General features: G+C 41.5%; 1 protein-coding gene across 1 annotated transcript in view; it reads left to right on the top strand.

Annotated features, from left to right (window-relative positions):
• The window catches only part of STAU2 (staufen double-stranded RNA binding protein 2), a 215,306-nt gene that overhangs the window by 35,647 nt on the left and 163,478 nt on the right, over window positions 1–16,181 (top strand). Inside the window, 1 exon segment of the mRNA XM_045581486.1 lies at window positions 2,532–2,667. Coding sequence (XP_045437442.1) covers window positions 2,532–2,667 — 136 coding nt within the window.

The following is a 16,181-nucleotide window of genomic DNA, read 5'->3' as shown; positions in this document are numbered from 1 at the left end:
AGGACCCCTTTCAGCACAGTTTGTGCTTTTCTGCTCCCCTTCTCTCCTTCACAAGGACCCCGTGTGACCTTGAGGCTGCTGGTGTCTGTGATGATGGCAAAGGAGAACTCAAAAATGACAAAAATCTTACAGCTGATTTACATGTTAATTATTAAACTGGAGTCTTCCTGAAGAGGATTGTAAGCTTTTAAAAGGCATAGACTGCTCTTTGGTGTGGATACAGATCTCTGGAAAACTATGAGGCAGTCCGTAATAAAGTTAAATATAAACCTACTCTATGACTTAGCAGGTCCACTGCTAGGTATCCACACCCAGAGCAAGTGAGTGTCAAGGTGGCTTTTCACTTAACAGCCCCAAACTGGAAACAATCCCACATGTCCCAGCGACAGCAGATTAGATACACTGGCATGTTCATTCATGGGAATATTCAGTGATGAAATATAGTTTGAATTACCGATATATTCAATAAAATCATTATGTCGAGTGAAAGAAGCCAGACGGAATGATTCCTATTCGGATTCGAAGGACAAAACGGATCCATGATGACAGAGGTCAGAATGGGTCCCATGGGGAGGTCGGTCTTGACTGGAAAATGGCATGAGGAACCTTCCGGGTGAGGAAAACATTCGTACCTTAATCTGAACGAGTGTCTACGTTCATGGAGCCATATGCTTACGGTTTGTGCATCTTATTTCTCCCTTGGTAAAATACTGAACAAAGTAATACTGAAAAAGACAGACAAGAAAATTCCTTCATGCTGGACTTTCTCTTCCTCTGTCCTGCGCATATGGATTAAATTAGGGATTTGGACTAATTCAAATAACTTTGCTTTTTTTCCTTATTCTTTCCCACCTCTTTCTTTGTCCTTCACTCCCCATATTCCCCCCCTTTCTTAACCTCGGTTTATTCTTGTTCCTTTAAACTCTTCCATGGTTTCACACGAATTCTTTAGGGATGAGACCCCGTGAGCAGGTTCTTGAGACTTGGTGGGTTGCTTGTGGCCTGGCTGGCTACCAGGGCTGCATTGGGGCCAGCCCCCACCCCTTTGCTGGTGCTCTGGGCCGGCCCCGGGTTCACTGTGGCAGGAACCACATCCAATTTTGTATGTGATGAATGGAATCTTAAACGTACTGTGCACAGAATTTACATTGCAAATAAATCTTACTTTCTAAGAAAGCTTTCGATTTATTTTTGTGATTTGTTACACGGAATGAATGTAAATATATTTTATTAAATAACTTCTTTTGGTACTTAAAATAACTTGACGTAATTTTACATTGTGCATTATTTGTTATATAATTATTTGAACTTGTACTAAAACAGAGAGAGTAAGATAGAAAATGTCTCTGTACCTATCCCCAGCTTCAGTGGTTATCCACACATGATGGCCAACCTTGTTTCATTTTTTAAAAATCCATTGCATTTTAGAGAGAGTGAAGGGAGGGAAAGAGGAAGAAAGAGAGAGAGAGAGAGAGAGAGAGAGAGAGAGAGAGAGAGAGAGAGAGAAACACACCTCAGTTGGTTGCCTCCCTGCATTCTTATCACACACCCTGACCAGAAGGGGCACCAAGGATCGAACCTAAAACCAAGGTATGTGCCCATTGACAGGAAATAGAACCTAAGACCCTTCTGTGCACAAGCCGACACGCTAACCACTGAGAAACACCAGCCAGGGCCAATTTTGTTTCTTACCTCTCTCTCCTCTGAGTTATTTTGAAACTAATCTCAAATATATCACTTCACCCATGCATGCTTCTGTATGTATCTATGAAGATTATCTGCAGAAAGCATGACTTATTGTTTTCCTTTGTCCTGTTGTTGGTTATAGAATAAATTCAAATTTATTTTCATTAGATAAATCCAAGAATTACTGATGACTGTGTTCCTTGCTACTTTTAGTTGCTCCATTGCAAATATAAGTAAAAATATTCACAGATGATAATGTTTAATGATTAGATAATTGTAAGTTTTCTGGGATAAGTAATGAGGAAATTCAATACTTTCTTCTTTTTAAAAAAAAATATATATTTTATTGATTTTTTTACAGAGAGGAGGAGAGAGGGATAGAGAGCTAGAAACATCGATGAGAAAGAAACATCCACCAGCTGCCTCTTGCACACCCCCTACTGGGGATGTGCCTGCAACCAATGTACATGCCCTTGACCGGAATCGAACCCGGGACCTTTCAGTCCACAGACCGACGCTCTACCACTGAGCCAAACCGGTTTCGGCTCAACACTTTCTTAATAATATCTGAATTGAGCAATCTGTGAAACTTGTGTTTGCCTTGTTTTGAAATAGTATCATTATAAAGTTGAATTTTTGGCCATCCATTACTGGACGGAAAATGTTGCAAAACCCCAAATCCCAGATTTCATTTGGGGAATGATTTTCGTGTTTGTTTAGTTTGTTTATGCACCTCCTTGGAAAGTCAGACCTACTTCCGTGGTGTTTACATGTAATACAGAGGGAGCTGGCACGATTCACTAGGGAAATGCTTCACTGTGTGCCTTTGCTGTGTGCCTTCACAGGTAGCATCACCCCCACGGTGGAACTGAACGGGCTTGCCATGAAGAGGGGAGAGCCTGCCATCTACAGGCCACTGGATCCAAAGCCCTTCCCAAATTACAGAGCTAATTACAACTTCCGGGGCATGTACAACCAGAGGTGCGTCTGCCCTTTTGGCTTTGTTCTCACTTATTAGTTCGTGCGCGTGGAAAACGGTTCTGAAACTCGAGGCGTGTTTTCATTGTAAACAGTATTGACTTCAGGCATATTTCATGGGACTTAGATAAATCAGACTCTCAGGCATATGTCACTTAAAAGAACAACTGGTTTTCAGGAACTAGTTTTTATTGAGTCACGAGACCCCTGTGTTTGTGTTGGGTGGGGCCATGTTTTAAAGCCATTCCGCAGTCTAGTGCTGACTGCCCGGTCGACCTGCTCATTTCCTCACCAAGCAGGTGGTTAGCTTAATTAGTGTTTTCCTTAATTTGTCCGAATATACTGCAAGCATGAGTGTTTATAATTTTTTTAAAGACGGTTTTTCATGGTGGATAAAAACTGTGAAATTATAGGACACATCAGAGAACTTTAGTACTGTGAAAAGGAATAAGAGCCTACTCAAATTCTCTCCTGTAAGAGTTTTAATAATTTATAATAAGTTTGTTGGGAGGATTTACTAAGTCTTTCTGTGCATATCCATAATTTTGTGATAGTTATAAGTGTAACAGAATTTTATTTTACAAGCATGGCAGAATTTTTATAAAGGTTTATAATCTTTTTCTGATTATTTGTAAAAGTAATTTAACTCTTTATAGAGAATGTGAAAAATGCAGAAAGATAAAAAGAAATTATAAATAATTTGCAACCCCAGATTTAACCACCTTTAATATTTTATGTACTTTATATATATTTTTTACTCTACATATAAACATATTTAACCAAATTGAAGTTACCCATAATATGCAATTTCTATAGTACTTCATGGAGGTATGTATGAATGATAAAATGTACAAATCTTAAATGTACTTCTTGATGACTTTATTTGATTATCTTATTTATGTATATGTGTAATTATAGTATTTGATGACTTTTTACCTCTGTGAATCCTCATTTGTCACCATCCTCCCCCTCCAGGAGTTCCCTCCTCCCTCCTCCCTGAAGTAACCACTCTTCTGTCCCATAGATTAGTTTTGCCCGTTGCTGAACTTTATATAAGCAGCCTCACACAGCATCTACTCTTCTGCATCAGACTTTTTTCACTTTATATAATGTTTTTTTTTTGTTTGTTTACTTTTCTTTTTAGGGATTCATTTATGTTTCTCCTATCTGGTTTTTGCTCTTTAAAAAAAAAAATATATATATATATATATATTTTATTGATTTTTTACAGAGAGGAAGAGAGAGGGATAGAGAGTTACCGTGTTTCCCCGAAAATAAGACATCCCCTGAAAATAAGACCTAGCGAAACTTTGGGAGAAAAAATTAATATAAGACACTGTCTTATTTCCGGGGAAACAGGGTAGAAACATCGATGAGAGAGAATCATAGATCAGCTGCTTCTTGCACACCCCCTACTGGGGATGTGCCTGCAACCAAGGTACATGCCCCTGACCGGAACCGAACCTGGGATCTTTCAGTCCGCAGGCCGATGACGCTCTATCCACTGAGCCAAACCAGTTTCGGCTGGTTTTTGCTCTTTTTTTTTTTTTTATTGATGAATAATGTTCCTTTGTATTACTGTATCATAATTTGTTCATCTCATGTACATAACATTACCTTCTTTTCACTTAATGTAGTGATCATTTTTTATATATTTAAGTAATCTTTGAAAACTCTTTTTAATGGGTATTAATGCTTTATATGGTCAAGGTATACTTTATAAGTATATAATTAGGTATAAACAAGGAATATTTTATAAGTAAACAAACAAAATATACCTTTTTGATCATTTAGGTTTCCCTTTTTATGATAGTTATAAATAATGCTGCAGTAAACTGTCTTTATATACCAATTTTTGTTTCTATCACTGATTATTTCTTTATATCACAGATAGATTACTGCAAGGGGGTATTGGATTGAAAAGAACGTTTTGCTCAATTACATTAAAGTTTTTACTCATTTCTAACAGTATATTTCATTGCATTCTGACAACACAAATTGGGTTTGAATGCATTGTCTTGTTTCATAGTTAAAAAGTGGAATATTTTTAGAGTTTGGTTTTATTGATTACTTGTGAGACCGAACAGATATTCAAATATTTATTAGTTGCTTATCCTTTTTGACTTTTCTTTTTGACTTTGCTAACTTGTATTGTAGTGCTTTATCAATCTTCAAATGTTTATGTGTTGGAGGTATTACATTAATTCTTATTTAATTTTCCTGCTTAAAAAATTGGCTAGATTTGTATTTGTTTTGTGTAATATACTACAGTTTAAAATGTTATATGATCTAATCTGTTATTTTTTGGTTTTATATCTTTTACTACTTTTATGTCTAAGGAATTCTCACATGTGATCAGAAATTTGCTGATGCTTTGAAATTTTTTTATTGAGGTATAATTGTTGTGTAACATTGTGTAAGCTTAGGGTGTTGGACATTGATTTGACACATTTACATTGCACTGTAATTGCCATTGTGTGTTAGCTAATACCTCTAGCATGTCACATAATTATCATTATCTCTGGATGGGCTGCTGATGCTTTTCAAAGCATTTCGTATATTTACTGATATCACAGACTCAGATGTGAGGAGAAGATATTTATTTGGTCTATGCACAATCTAATTTTTTTTTTTTTGATGTCTTGCTTGGTAATGGAAAAATTACTATTTAACCCTCCTTAAATTGTGAATAACTCATTTAAATATTGCTCAGGCTCTCTGAGAGAACCTTTTAGACAATCCCATGGACTTCTGCCCCTCCCTTTCCTCCGGGTGTCTGGGGAGTTGGCTGTGCTGGCCTGGTGGGCAGGGAGGGCCCTTGTGTCTGTCTGGGGGCTGCCCTGTGCCCTGGATCCTCGGTCTTTGTGGTGATGCCCCTTGTCCATGGGCAGCTGGCACCTATCCTGCCTGCCCTGCCGAATCCTGCGCGTGGTGATCGAATCCTGCGCGTGGTGATCGTGGGCCACTGCCTCCCCCTAAGCACTCCTCCAGAGCATCCCCCTTCTTTCCTGGCCGCTTGGCCCGCCCCTCAGCTCTCCTCGGCTCCCTGGGCTGCTACTCCCTCCCCTCTGCGTCCTCTCCCGCCGCGGAGCATCCTGTGGCAGGCTCCTCAGCTCTCCGCTTGGCATCTGCACTGCGTAGGAGGCAAGAGGGACTTCACGTTTGCCGTATAGTTGCCTCACTTTCTCTTTTTCTGTATAACATACCCATTACCTTCCTTGTCAGCCCGAGTTTACCTAATATAAATAGAACTGTTTGCCTACCTGAACACCATAGATCTGTTTGCCCACCTGAGTTAGGAACCTCGTCTATTTTATGTTTGCAAGATAGTTAGCTTTTTAAAAAAATATATATTTTATTGATTTTTTACAGAGAGGAAGAGAGAGGGATAGAAAGTTAGAAACATCGATGAGAGAGAATCATCAATCAGCTGCCTCTTGCATGACCCCTACTGGGGATGTGCCCGCAACCAAGGTACATGCCCTTGACCGGAATCGAACCTGGGACCCTTCAGTCCGCAGACCAACGTTCTATCCACGGAACCAAACCGGTTTGGGCTGTTTATTGATTTTTGATGTCTATAATCCTGTATTGGACTTTTGCTAGAACTTTGATTAGTGAATTTATTGCCTATTTTTTATTTTTGTGTTGTACTATAATCGACATATAACATTATAATTTATTACTTTTGAATGAAAGAAATCTGGTGGTGAAGCAGTGAGACATCTGACATTAATCTCTGTCCTTAGGAGCTGTGTCCTAGTGGGGCAGGCAGGCGTCAGTAAGAGGCGGTTACTCACTGAGAAGGCGACAGTGTTAATAGAGAACTGAAGGAAGAGAGGGAATGAGCCATGAGAATGGCACTCGGGGAGGAAGGGCATTCCAGGCAGCAGAATTGCCAAGTGCAAAGGCCCTGTGGTGGCCATCTTGTGTCCACATGGGGGAAGCCATCTTTGACCACATGGGGGCAGCTATTGTGTGTTAGAGTGATGGTCAATTTGCATATTACGTATTTATTTATTTATTTATTTATTTATTAAATTATTATCTGTGTACATATTTTAACATTGCCCCCTCCTTCCCATATATACCCTCCCTCCCCAGAGTTTTGTGTCCATTGGTTGTACTTATATGCATGTATACAAGTCCTTTGGTTGATCTCTTATTGCCCCCAGATCTCCCTCCCATCCCCATATTACTCGTTTACTAGACGGGATGAGATATTTAGGGGGAGGGAGTCCTGGTACCACTCTGTAAAGCCTCAGTGACGGGTATGTGAAGATAACCTTTGGCGTTGAGTGTTGGCTGGAGACAAAATGGGCAGAGGAAGCCAGGGCCTCCGGAACAGCCTGTGTAATGCATCCTGCAGGAAAGGGCATTGTTTCGGATGCAGCCTAAAGTTTGAGTGACGTATGTGTTCTTTGTTCCTCTAGGATTTATATTTCCTTCCCCAGAGCGTTTGGTTCTATTGGTTTGTCATCTTCATTTTGGAACAGTCGCATGGCTTGCATCCACGCCAAGCATCCCTGGCCTCACGTGTGGTTGGTTTATTTCGGGTCAAGATAATATGTGGTCGCCTTTGTCTCGTAGTGTATCCAATGCCTGGGCCAGTCACTTGTGCCGAGGTTAGTAAAGCTGCTTTCCCTTAGCATGTGTGGTATGAGTCACAGCAAGTGAAACAAGGAGAGGTGTTTGGACTATTAAAAAAAAATTATATCTATATCTATCTATCTATCTATCTATCTATCTATCTATATTTTATTGATTTTTTACAGAGAGGAAGGGAGAGGAATAGAGACTTAGAAAATCCATAAGCTGCCTCCTGCACACTCCCCTCTGGGGATGTGCCCGTAACCAAGGTACATGCCCTTGACCAGAATCGAACCTGGGACCTTTCAGTCTGCAGACCGATGCCCTATCCACTGAACCAAACCAGCAAGGGCATGAGTTTGGACTATTTTGTCCCAAAGTTACTGTTCCTATGGCAGAGCCCGATACCTGCTTGAGGCTCCCCCCTCCTCTCTTCTCCCCCCTCCCAATGCCATGAGAAATTAACCCATCAGACTTGCAAAAACCTTTACAGAGTGGAAATTCGAGAGGGTGAGACGAATTTTTTGAACTCTGACCTGATTTTATGTCATTATGTTAAATATCAGTAATCTTAGAAATAACTAAGATTTTAGTTTATGAAAATAGCTTATTACATTTCAGGGTTTATGGTGCATAGGTCAACGACTAGCTGCTAATTATTGTTAGATGTGCTGTTTATTTTAATTTAAGCTTGTTCAAACGGTCAATCTAAGCGTTCTTCACTAGTGTAATGCCCCTTTAAAAACCATATTGGAAAGAAAGTAAAACAGCTGAGAAATTGAATGTATTTGTAGCAGTAGTGGTATCAACAGGTATAACCTGCAGTTTTGCTTTCTGCCACCAGATGGTGCTTGTATACTGATAAAACAACATGCATTCACTTTGGTTCCTATTCTAAGGCTGGTGGTTAAATGACAACTGATAGTTTAAACCGCATGAAATTGCCAATATTTGACTTTTTTTTAAACCTATAATATGTCAGCTTCATATAGTTCAGTGTAATAGGCAAAAATTAGCCTGATACACAGCTGACAATATGGATTTCGGTCTTCAGAATTGTGTAATGGAAATTTTATACAGAGGTTGGTAGTGTTAGCTCTGAGAAATTTGAAAAGTTCTGAATCTTTCTCCTCCCTCCTTTTATTTGGAGAGTCTACTTTGGTTTGAGTAGAAAAACAGTTAGAAGCCAGGTGTTTTTCCTTAATATTTGGTCATTTTTTATTTATTTTCTTCATCAGTCAGCTGCCTTCTGCACACCCCCTACTGGGGATGTGCCCGCAACCAAGGTACATGCCCTTGACTGGAACTGAACCTGGGACCCTTCAGTCCGCAGGCTGACGCTCTATCCACTGAGCCAAACTGGTCAGGGCGGTGGTGTTTTTCTTGATTTTCACACCCATAGGCAGATACGGGTAGTTTGAGGAAAAGTGGCTTGCTAATTTAAAATTTTTTTTAACATGAATATGGCAGCCTTAATTAATCTTTTGAACTCAGGCACACCCAAAAAGTGAAATCTTATTTTCCTTTTATGTTACCTAATATAATTCTCGCATAAACTTAGTCATCATCAGTATTTCTGGTGTAGCACCGGTAAAGCATTTATCTTGAGCCATTAGAGGGCAGCATGAGTTTACTTTTGGAATTAGCTTTCACAACACATGAATGCTTTTAAGTCACAGGCTTAATTTATCAAAGGATTATTTCAAGGAACTATGAAATTTTTAAATTAAAAGTCAAGCTTTCATTTGGCATTTTTGTAATGTAATAAAAAACATGATAGCATATAAGTAAGCCCCCTTTTCCCCTCCTCCCCTCTCTGTCCCTCAGCATAATGGAGCTTTTATACATTTTGGAAAGTGGCACAGTTTGATTCTTACTACTTAAACTTAATACCTTGATTTAGAGAAATATATATTTTATTGATTTTTTACAGAGAGGAAGAGAGAGGGATAGAGAGTTAGAAACATCGATGAGAGAGAAACATTGATCAGCTGCCTCCTGCACACTCCCTATTGGGTATGTGCCCACAACCAGGGTACATGCCCTTGACCGGAATCGAACCTTAGACCCTTCAGTCCGCAGGCCGACGCTCTATCCACTGAGCCAAACCGGTTTCGGCAATACCTTGATTTTCAGCTGAAGAATGAGGAACTCAAGAGTCTCGGGTGCTTTGTGAAAAAAAGAGTTTTGAAGACAAATTGGGAAATGGTGCATACTGTATTCGTCTTCAAGATTCTTTTAAAAAATATTTATATTTATTTCAAAGAGGAAGGGAGAGGAAGAGAGAGAGAGAAACATCAGTGATGAGAGGGAATCATTGATTTGCTGCCTCCTGCCCGTTGCCCAAGCCTGCAACCCAGGCACGTGCCCTTGACGAGAATCGAACCAAGGACCTTTGGGTCTGCAGGCCAATGCGCTCTCCACTGAGTCAGACCAGCTAGGGCTCCTTACCGATTCTTAAAGGTGCCACGCAGAAAGCTGTTTGTCTAGGTGGTTCCAGCTCTAGCCGAGCATCACACGCTCCTGAAGCACGAGGTCCGATGCCAGGCTCTCCCCAGACTCATTCAGTCGGAACCGCTGGCTGGAGACCTGCACACCAGCCTTTCCCGGGCCCCCAGGGGAATCGGATGTCCTGTGCTGGGCACACATCACCTCTGTTACCATCAGGGCTGTTCTGCGATATGCTGGTGTAAGTGGTCACAGAGAGGTCTTTGGAAAGTGTTAGAGCAGAAGGTAAGAATTGCAGTTAACCACAGTCTTCAGGGAAGCCAGTGTCTGGGCAGCCGCGTTGTTCAAATTGCTGCGGACTTTCCCTTTTCTGCAAACTACAACCTTTCTTATTCCAGTAATTGTGGGTAGACATTTTCCTAAAAGTCAGGGCACACATTTTTCATATTAAAAAAGGCCACAATCACGAATATAAAGACTCTTAACACATTGACTCAGGGTCAGCCCATAAACGACAGCCACCATTCTAAGCCTTATGACAGTGGTCGGCAAACTCATTAGCCAACAGAGCCACGTATCAACAGTACAACGACTGAAATTTCTTCTGAGAGCCACATTTTTTAAACTTAAACTTCTTCTAACGCCACTTTTTCAAAATGGACTCGCCCAGGCCGTGGTCTTTTGTGGGAGAGCTGCACTCAAGGGGCCAAAGAGGCGCAGGTGGCTCTCGAGCCGCAGTTTGCCAACCACTGCCTTAGGGGATGCAGATTCCGCTGGGCGTCTGCTCGCTGCTGTTTCCCCACCATCCTTGGCGGTGAGGTGGACAGCTTATCTCGTTGCATGCCAGTCTACCTCTGCATGAGCACCGCTTGCCCTACCTCCTTAACTGAAGGCTGTTAAGCTGCTCTTGTGTTGAAAGCAGATACTGTAGTTAGAATTGGGAGCAAAGCAAGAGTAATAAGGCTCTGGCTGCATTAGGCCCTCAGGTGCTCCTGGGTGAAGTAAACGAGCTTTCTTCAGCCCGTGGGTTTTTTTTTTTTTTTTCATCTCAGGAGCAGCGGGAGGAGAATGTTTTGGAGGAGCCGGATAGGTGTCCACCTCTGCCCAGACGGGCAGTAGGAGAGGGAATAAGCGTGGTTATGAGTAGTCGAGTAGGAAGCGATTAGAATAAAAACAAAACCAAAAAACCCAACCACTTAACGATCCAGGCTCTCTGCTAGGTGTTGAAGGAAGACAGAAGATAGAGCATTATTCTATCTCCTGCTGAAGGAGCTGAGTCTAGAAGTTTAGAGAGATGATTTCAGTCCATAGCTAAGTGCTCTGAGAGGGGAGGGGAGCGTGTGCGAGTGCGTTTGGTCCGTGGGTCAAGTTTGCAAGCCTGAGTTATTTCTTGGATCACATGATCTCACACATCTAGAGGAAATAATGAACAACACAAACAGACCCAGAGAAAGAGAACCAGCGATCAGACTCTCAAACCTCAGAGGGAAAGTAAGGGAGGATGGGGGTAAGGAGAAGAGATCAACCAAAGGACTTGTGTGCATACATATGGGCCTAGCCAGTGGTCATGGTCAACGGGGGGTGGGAGGGGGCATATCTAGGGAGGGGTTTGGGATGGGAATGGGGGAATAAGGACAATTATGTGAGACCATAATCAATAAAAAAAAATATTTTTTATTGATTTCAGAAAGGAAGGGAGAGGGTAGGGAGGGAGAGAGAGAGAAACATCAATGATGAGAATAATTGACCGGCTGCCTCCTGCACCCCTCCTACTGGGGATCGAGCTGCAGTCTGGGCATGTGCCCTGACCAGGAATGGAGCCAGCGACACTGAATGTTTGAGCAGCTTTCACAAAGTTACTACTTAGAAATAGCCTCGCAGTTTTAAAATTCAGAACCTGAAGGTGTATTTATCTAATCCTTACGGATGAGAAAGTTTTCCAAAGAGTGTTCTGAGGAACGTTCACGTTCAGGGGATGTTTAATAAGTACTGTAGAAAGGAATTAACTAAGTTTGGAGAGTTCTAGATGAAACCAATGGATTTCTTCACTGCAGGACTTCTCAGAACTCGTGATACACTGATGTACATTATAAATCTAGAAATGTAAATAACGTATAGCATTTCCCGTACTTGTTTGGCCATAGATCTGGTGTGTTAATGCATCATGTGTGGATACAAATTTTGGGAAATGCTGGCTTACGTGATTTTCTCAGTAACCAGTTAAAGGGAAGCTGCAGCTCCAGGACAGTTCCCATGACAGTGAGCTGAGATTTTTCTAAGACATTTCAGTATTACCATAGAGAACAGCTTTCGCTATGGAAATGCCACAGTTCTTATGGACACATTTTAGCACTGTTTTACACGTGGTGTGAATAAAATTCTAAATTTGGTATAAGTATTGCTAAATAAACCCATTTTAGTTCAACGGGCAAATATTATGTAGAGCAAGTTTAATTCCTTGTAAAATTTATGTAACGAAATAGTATTTTCCTGTTTTATTACCCCTTTTTGTGTGGCTTTGAAATATTAAGCATACTTCATTTTAGCTTTCTTATTTTCGGTTCAGCTGTTACCTTGGTAGATAATGCTGCTTTAGAACTTAACCTACTAGACAAGTAATGTTATAGTAAAGGTGCAACACTTCATATATTACCTAATAATAGACAAACATGTAAATCGACCCTACCTCTGCTTTGCCACCAGCCAATCAGGAGTGGTATGCAAATTAACCAAACAAAGATGGTGGTTAATTTGCATACTCAGCTGCCCAGTGACAGGGACAGGATGCCACTCCTGGTCTCTCAGAGCCTCTGGCGGTGTGGAAGGAGGGGCCGGAGCAGAAAGAGGAGGCTCCTGAAGCTGAAAGGGGGCTCCAGGCCTGCACAGAAAGGGCTGGACCGGAGTGGAAAGGCAGTGCCAGCAGTTAGGGAAAGGAAAGCCCGTCCTAACACGAGTCTTCATGCATTGGGCTTCTAGTTCTACTGTAAAAAAGAATGTTTGGAAAGTATTGCTAGTAGCTACTTTTCATATATTTCTAGATGAGGGTTGGCAAACTGTGGTCGATGGGCCAAATCCGGCCGCTGCCTGTTTTTGTATGGCCCGCAGCCTCAGTCAGGTTGTACCTGTGAAAATTGTCAGAAAATAAAAATAAAAAAACCAACAGAAGAACACCAATGTGCCCTGTGTGAAAATTACATGAAATTCTGATTTCGGTGGCCGAAATCAAGTTTATTGGAGCACAGGTGCACCCATTTCTGTGTTGTCATCTGTGATTGCAGGGTATTGAACAGGTGTGAGTGCAGCCTGCTAAGCTTGAAACATTTATTATCTGGCTCTTTAACAAAAAAACAAAAAATAATAATAATAAAAAAAAAATATATATATATATATATATATATATATATATATATATGTATATGTATACACACACACACACACACACACACACACACCCCTGATCTAGATTAATGAGCCATAGAATTTATGGTGTTATTTTATAAGGCAAAGTATATGAAATATAAGGAGCTGTGTTTTATGTGTAACCAATCTTTAAATAAGGGTCTAATAATTTCCATTTATTCGTCCTTGCTGATTCGATTCCCTTTTTTTTTTCTTTTCTTTTTTTCTGGTAGAAGGTATGTTTTATTTTAAGTTCAATTGATTATCTTCTTTTTGCCTGTTGATCAGTGAACAGTGTCTAATGCTGTATATTGTGATAGGAAGCCCTTGGATTTGGGACATATTTCTTTGTAGAATACAAGAATTTGGAATAATTTCATATTTTCCCAATATGCTTGGTTTACTGGTATAGGGAAAACTGTTATATTTGAAGTTGACTTTGAGACTAAGTCTTTTTTATATTTTTATTTCCCCCTCTTTTTACCGAATTTATTGGGGTGACACTAGTTAACAAAATTAATTACACAGGTTTTAGGTGCACAATTCCATGACACATCATCTGTACACTGCATTGGAGCAGACGGAGGCCTGGGTGGTGGGAGTGGAGCAGGTGTGAGTGCAGGTCAGAGAGAACATTTGGAGTCACATGTGTGTAGGGCCTTGTAGGCCGTTCGAAGGACTTTGTTTTTTTTAGTTTATTTTAAATATATTTTATTGATATTTTACAGAGAGGAAGGGTGAGGGGTAGAGAGTTAGAAACATCGATGAGAGAGAAACATCGATCAGCTGTCTCTTGCACACTCCCTACTGGGGATGTGCCCGCAACCAAGGTACATGCCCTTGACCAGAATTGAACCTGGGACCCTTGAGTCTGCAGGCCGACACTGTATCCACTGAGCTAGACCAGTTAGGGCTGGTTTTACTCGGAACAAAATGTAGAACCGCTGCAAGATTTTTAGCAAAATACTAGTGATGTGTGCCGCCTTGTCTTTTGCCAGGATCACTTTGCCCAACTTAGTCTGGGCGGTTATTACAATAATCCGGACTAGAGACAAGCCTGAGTTAATTTTCTTTTCTTTTCTGATATACTTAGGGGGGAAAATGATACGTCTTTAGCATTTTAGTGTGCATTTCTTTATGAATGTAGTTGAGCTCCTTCTCATAGGGTAAGTCATTTATATTTCCTGTGAATTGTGACTTTATAACCTCTGCTTGTTTTGCTGTTGATTACATTTCTCTTTCTTACTGATTTGTAAGTCCGTTGGTTTTACATATAGCTAAGGATGATAATTACAGCTCTAGCCTGACCGCATCGGTATATACGCAGCTGCCTCAAGGTCATGGTCAGGGCAAATGTGAAGAAGTACCTGGAGGGCCCGATGGCACACCTGAGCTCATCCCAACCTAGCACGTGCCCAGCCTGATTCCACGCACCCATCCCAATCCCACGCACCCATCCCAATCCCACGTGTCCAGCCCGGTCCCACGCGCATTCCTTTATCCTGAACTCACCCTGCAGCCGGCCTGATCTGCTTTGCTCCCTCAGGGCGTGGAGCCTGGCCGTTGCTAGTCCAGTGTCCTTTCCCATCACTCGCTCCCACGGTGAGAGGACTGCAGTGGTGCCGTGTCACCGTTAAGGGGGGTGGAGGAGCCAGTGTACCCCTGTTTACACCTGGCTCTCCTTAGGCCAGTTACTTCACCCCTCTGCTCTGCCGTCTCCTCAGCTTTAAATGGAAATAACAATGGCATTTACCTCCCGGGGCAGTTGTGTGGATGAGCCCCTTGCTGTGTGTACAATGCGGGCATATGGTAAACCGCTCAGTAAAGTTAGCTGTGATCACCCTCCCAGTTAACAGATGTTTCCCGGACTCCTTTTGAGGGATGGGTAATCACACCAGATGCAAGATGCTAGGGCCGCAGTGAATAAGACTCTGCTTCCCCTGGTGTCTGAGCAGCCATCAGTCCCGAACGGCCTTCCTGGAACTCCGCCCCCAGAACGGCATGGCAGTCTTTTATTTGCTACTCTGTCCAAGAAATGGAACTCATACAAGGTTCACAGACATTAGCAGGGGAGTCCTGTCCTTAAATTTGAGAAGTCAAAGAATACTTATTTTGATTTTGTTAGAATCACATTTTGATAAAACAAGAGTCAAGTGACAACTAAGATTATAGATTCAGCTCTTCATCTAGTTGACTTCGTCATAGTTCATCGGCTTCGAAGTGTTGAGTTTCTGGGCGGAATTGCTCAGGCATGTCTGGGGGATTGAGCCTCCCCAGTGATCCTGTGGTCAAGCCCCGCAATCTTGATCATTCTGCTGGCCTTGTTCACAGACCACGTTCCCCCCCCCCCCCCCCCCCATCTCCCATTACATTGCAGGTCTCTGACTCACAGGAATTGTCATCCTCTGTAAATAAGGTGGTATAGTCTTCCTTTTGTTCTTTAAAGTGAATTTTTCAGGAAAATCACAAAAAGGGTAATTCAAATTTGCTCAAAGTATATTCTTACTTGGTCCCATGTGGGTGTCAACTTCGTGGAATTGTCCATGCTGCTTCCTCAGATCCTCTTAGAGCCTTATCCACACTGGGTTGGAAAGGCTCATAGAGTTTGCTTGACATCCTGTCTTTTTAAGAACACACAGAAGGGTACCTCCAAGTCAGTAAAGGCAGCGAGAGATTTTTTGCCACCCTGAACTTAGTAGTTGTCTACATAGCTCATTGAGAAACAAAAATAAAACTGCCTTATGTACCGATCTTTCCTAAATCCAAATAAGTTGTTTCTTTAGTTTCAATAGTCTCTCTCTCTCCCTCTCCCTCTCCCTCTCTCTCTCTCTCTCTCTCTCTCTCTCTCTCTCTCTCTCTCTATATATATATATATATATATATATATATATAGACTTGAATTATATATATATATATATTTAATATTTTATTGATTTTTTTACAAAGAGGAAAGGAGAGGGATAGAGAGTTAGAAACATCGATGAGAGAAAAACATCAATCAGCTGCCTCCTGCACACTCCCTACTGGGGATGTGCCTGCAACCAAGGTACATGCCCTTGACCGGAATCAAACCTGGGACC

This window comes from Pipistrellus kuhlii, unplaced genomic scaffold (genome assembly GCF_014108245.1).
Source record: "Pipistrellus kuhlii isolate mPipKuh1 unplaced genomic scaffold, mPipKuh1.p scaffold_m20_p_14, whole genome shotgun sequence".
NCBI classification, from domain to species: domain Eukaryota; kingdom Metazoa; phylum Chordata; class Mammalia; order Chiroptera; family Vespertilionidae; genus Pipistrellus; species Pipistrellus kuhlii.
This window is presented reverse-complemented; position numbering and strand designations above follow the sequence as displayed.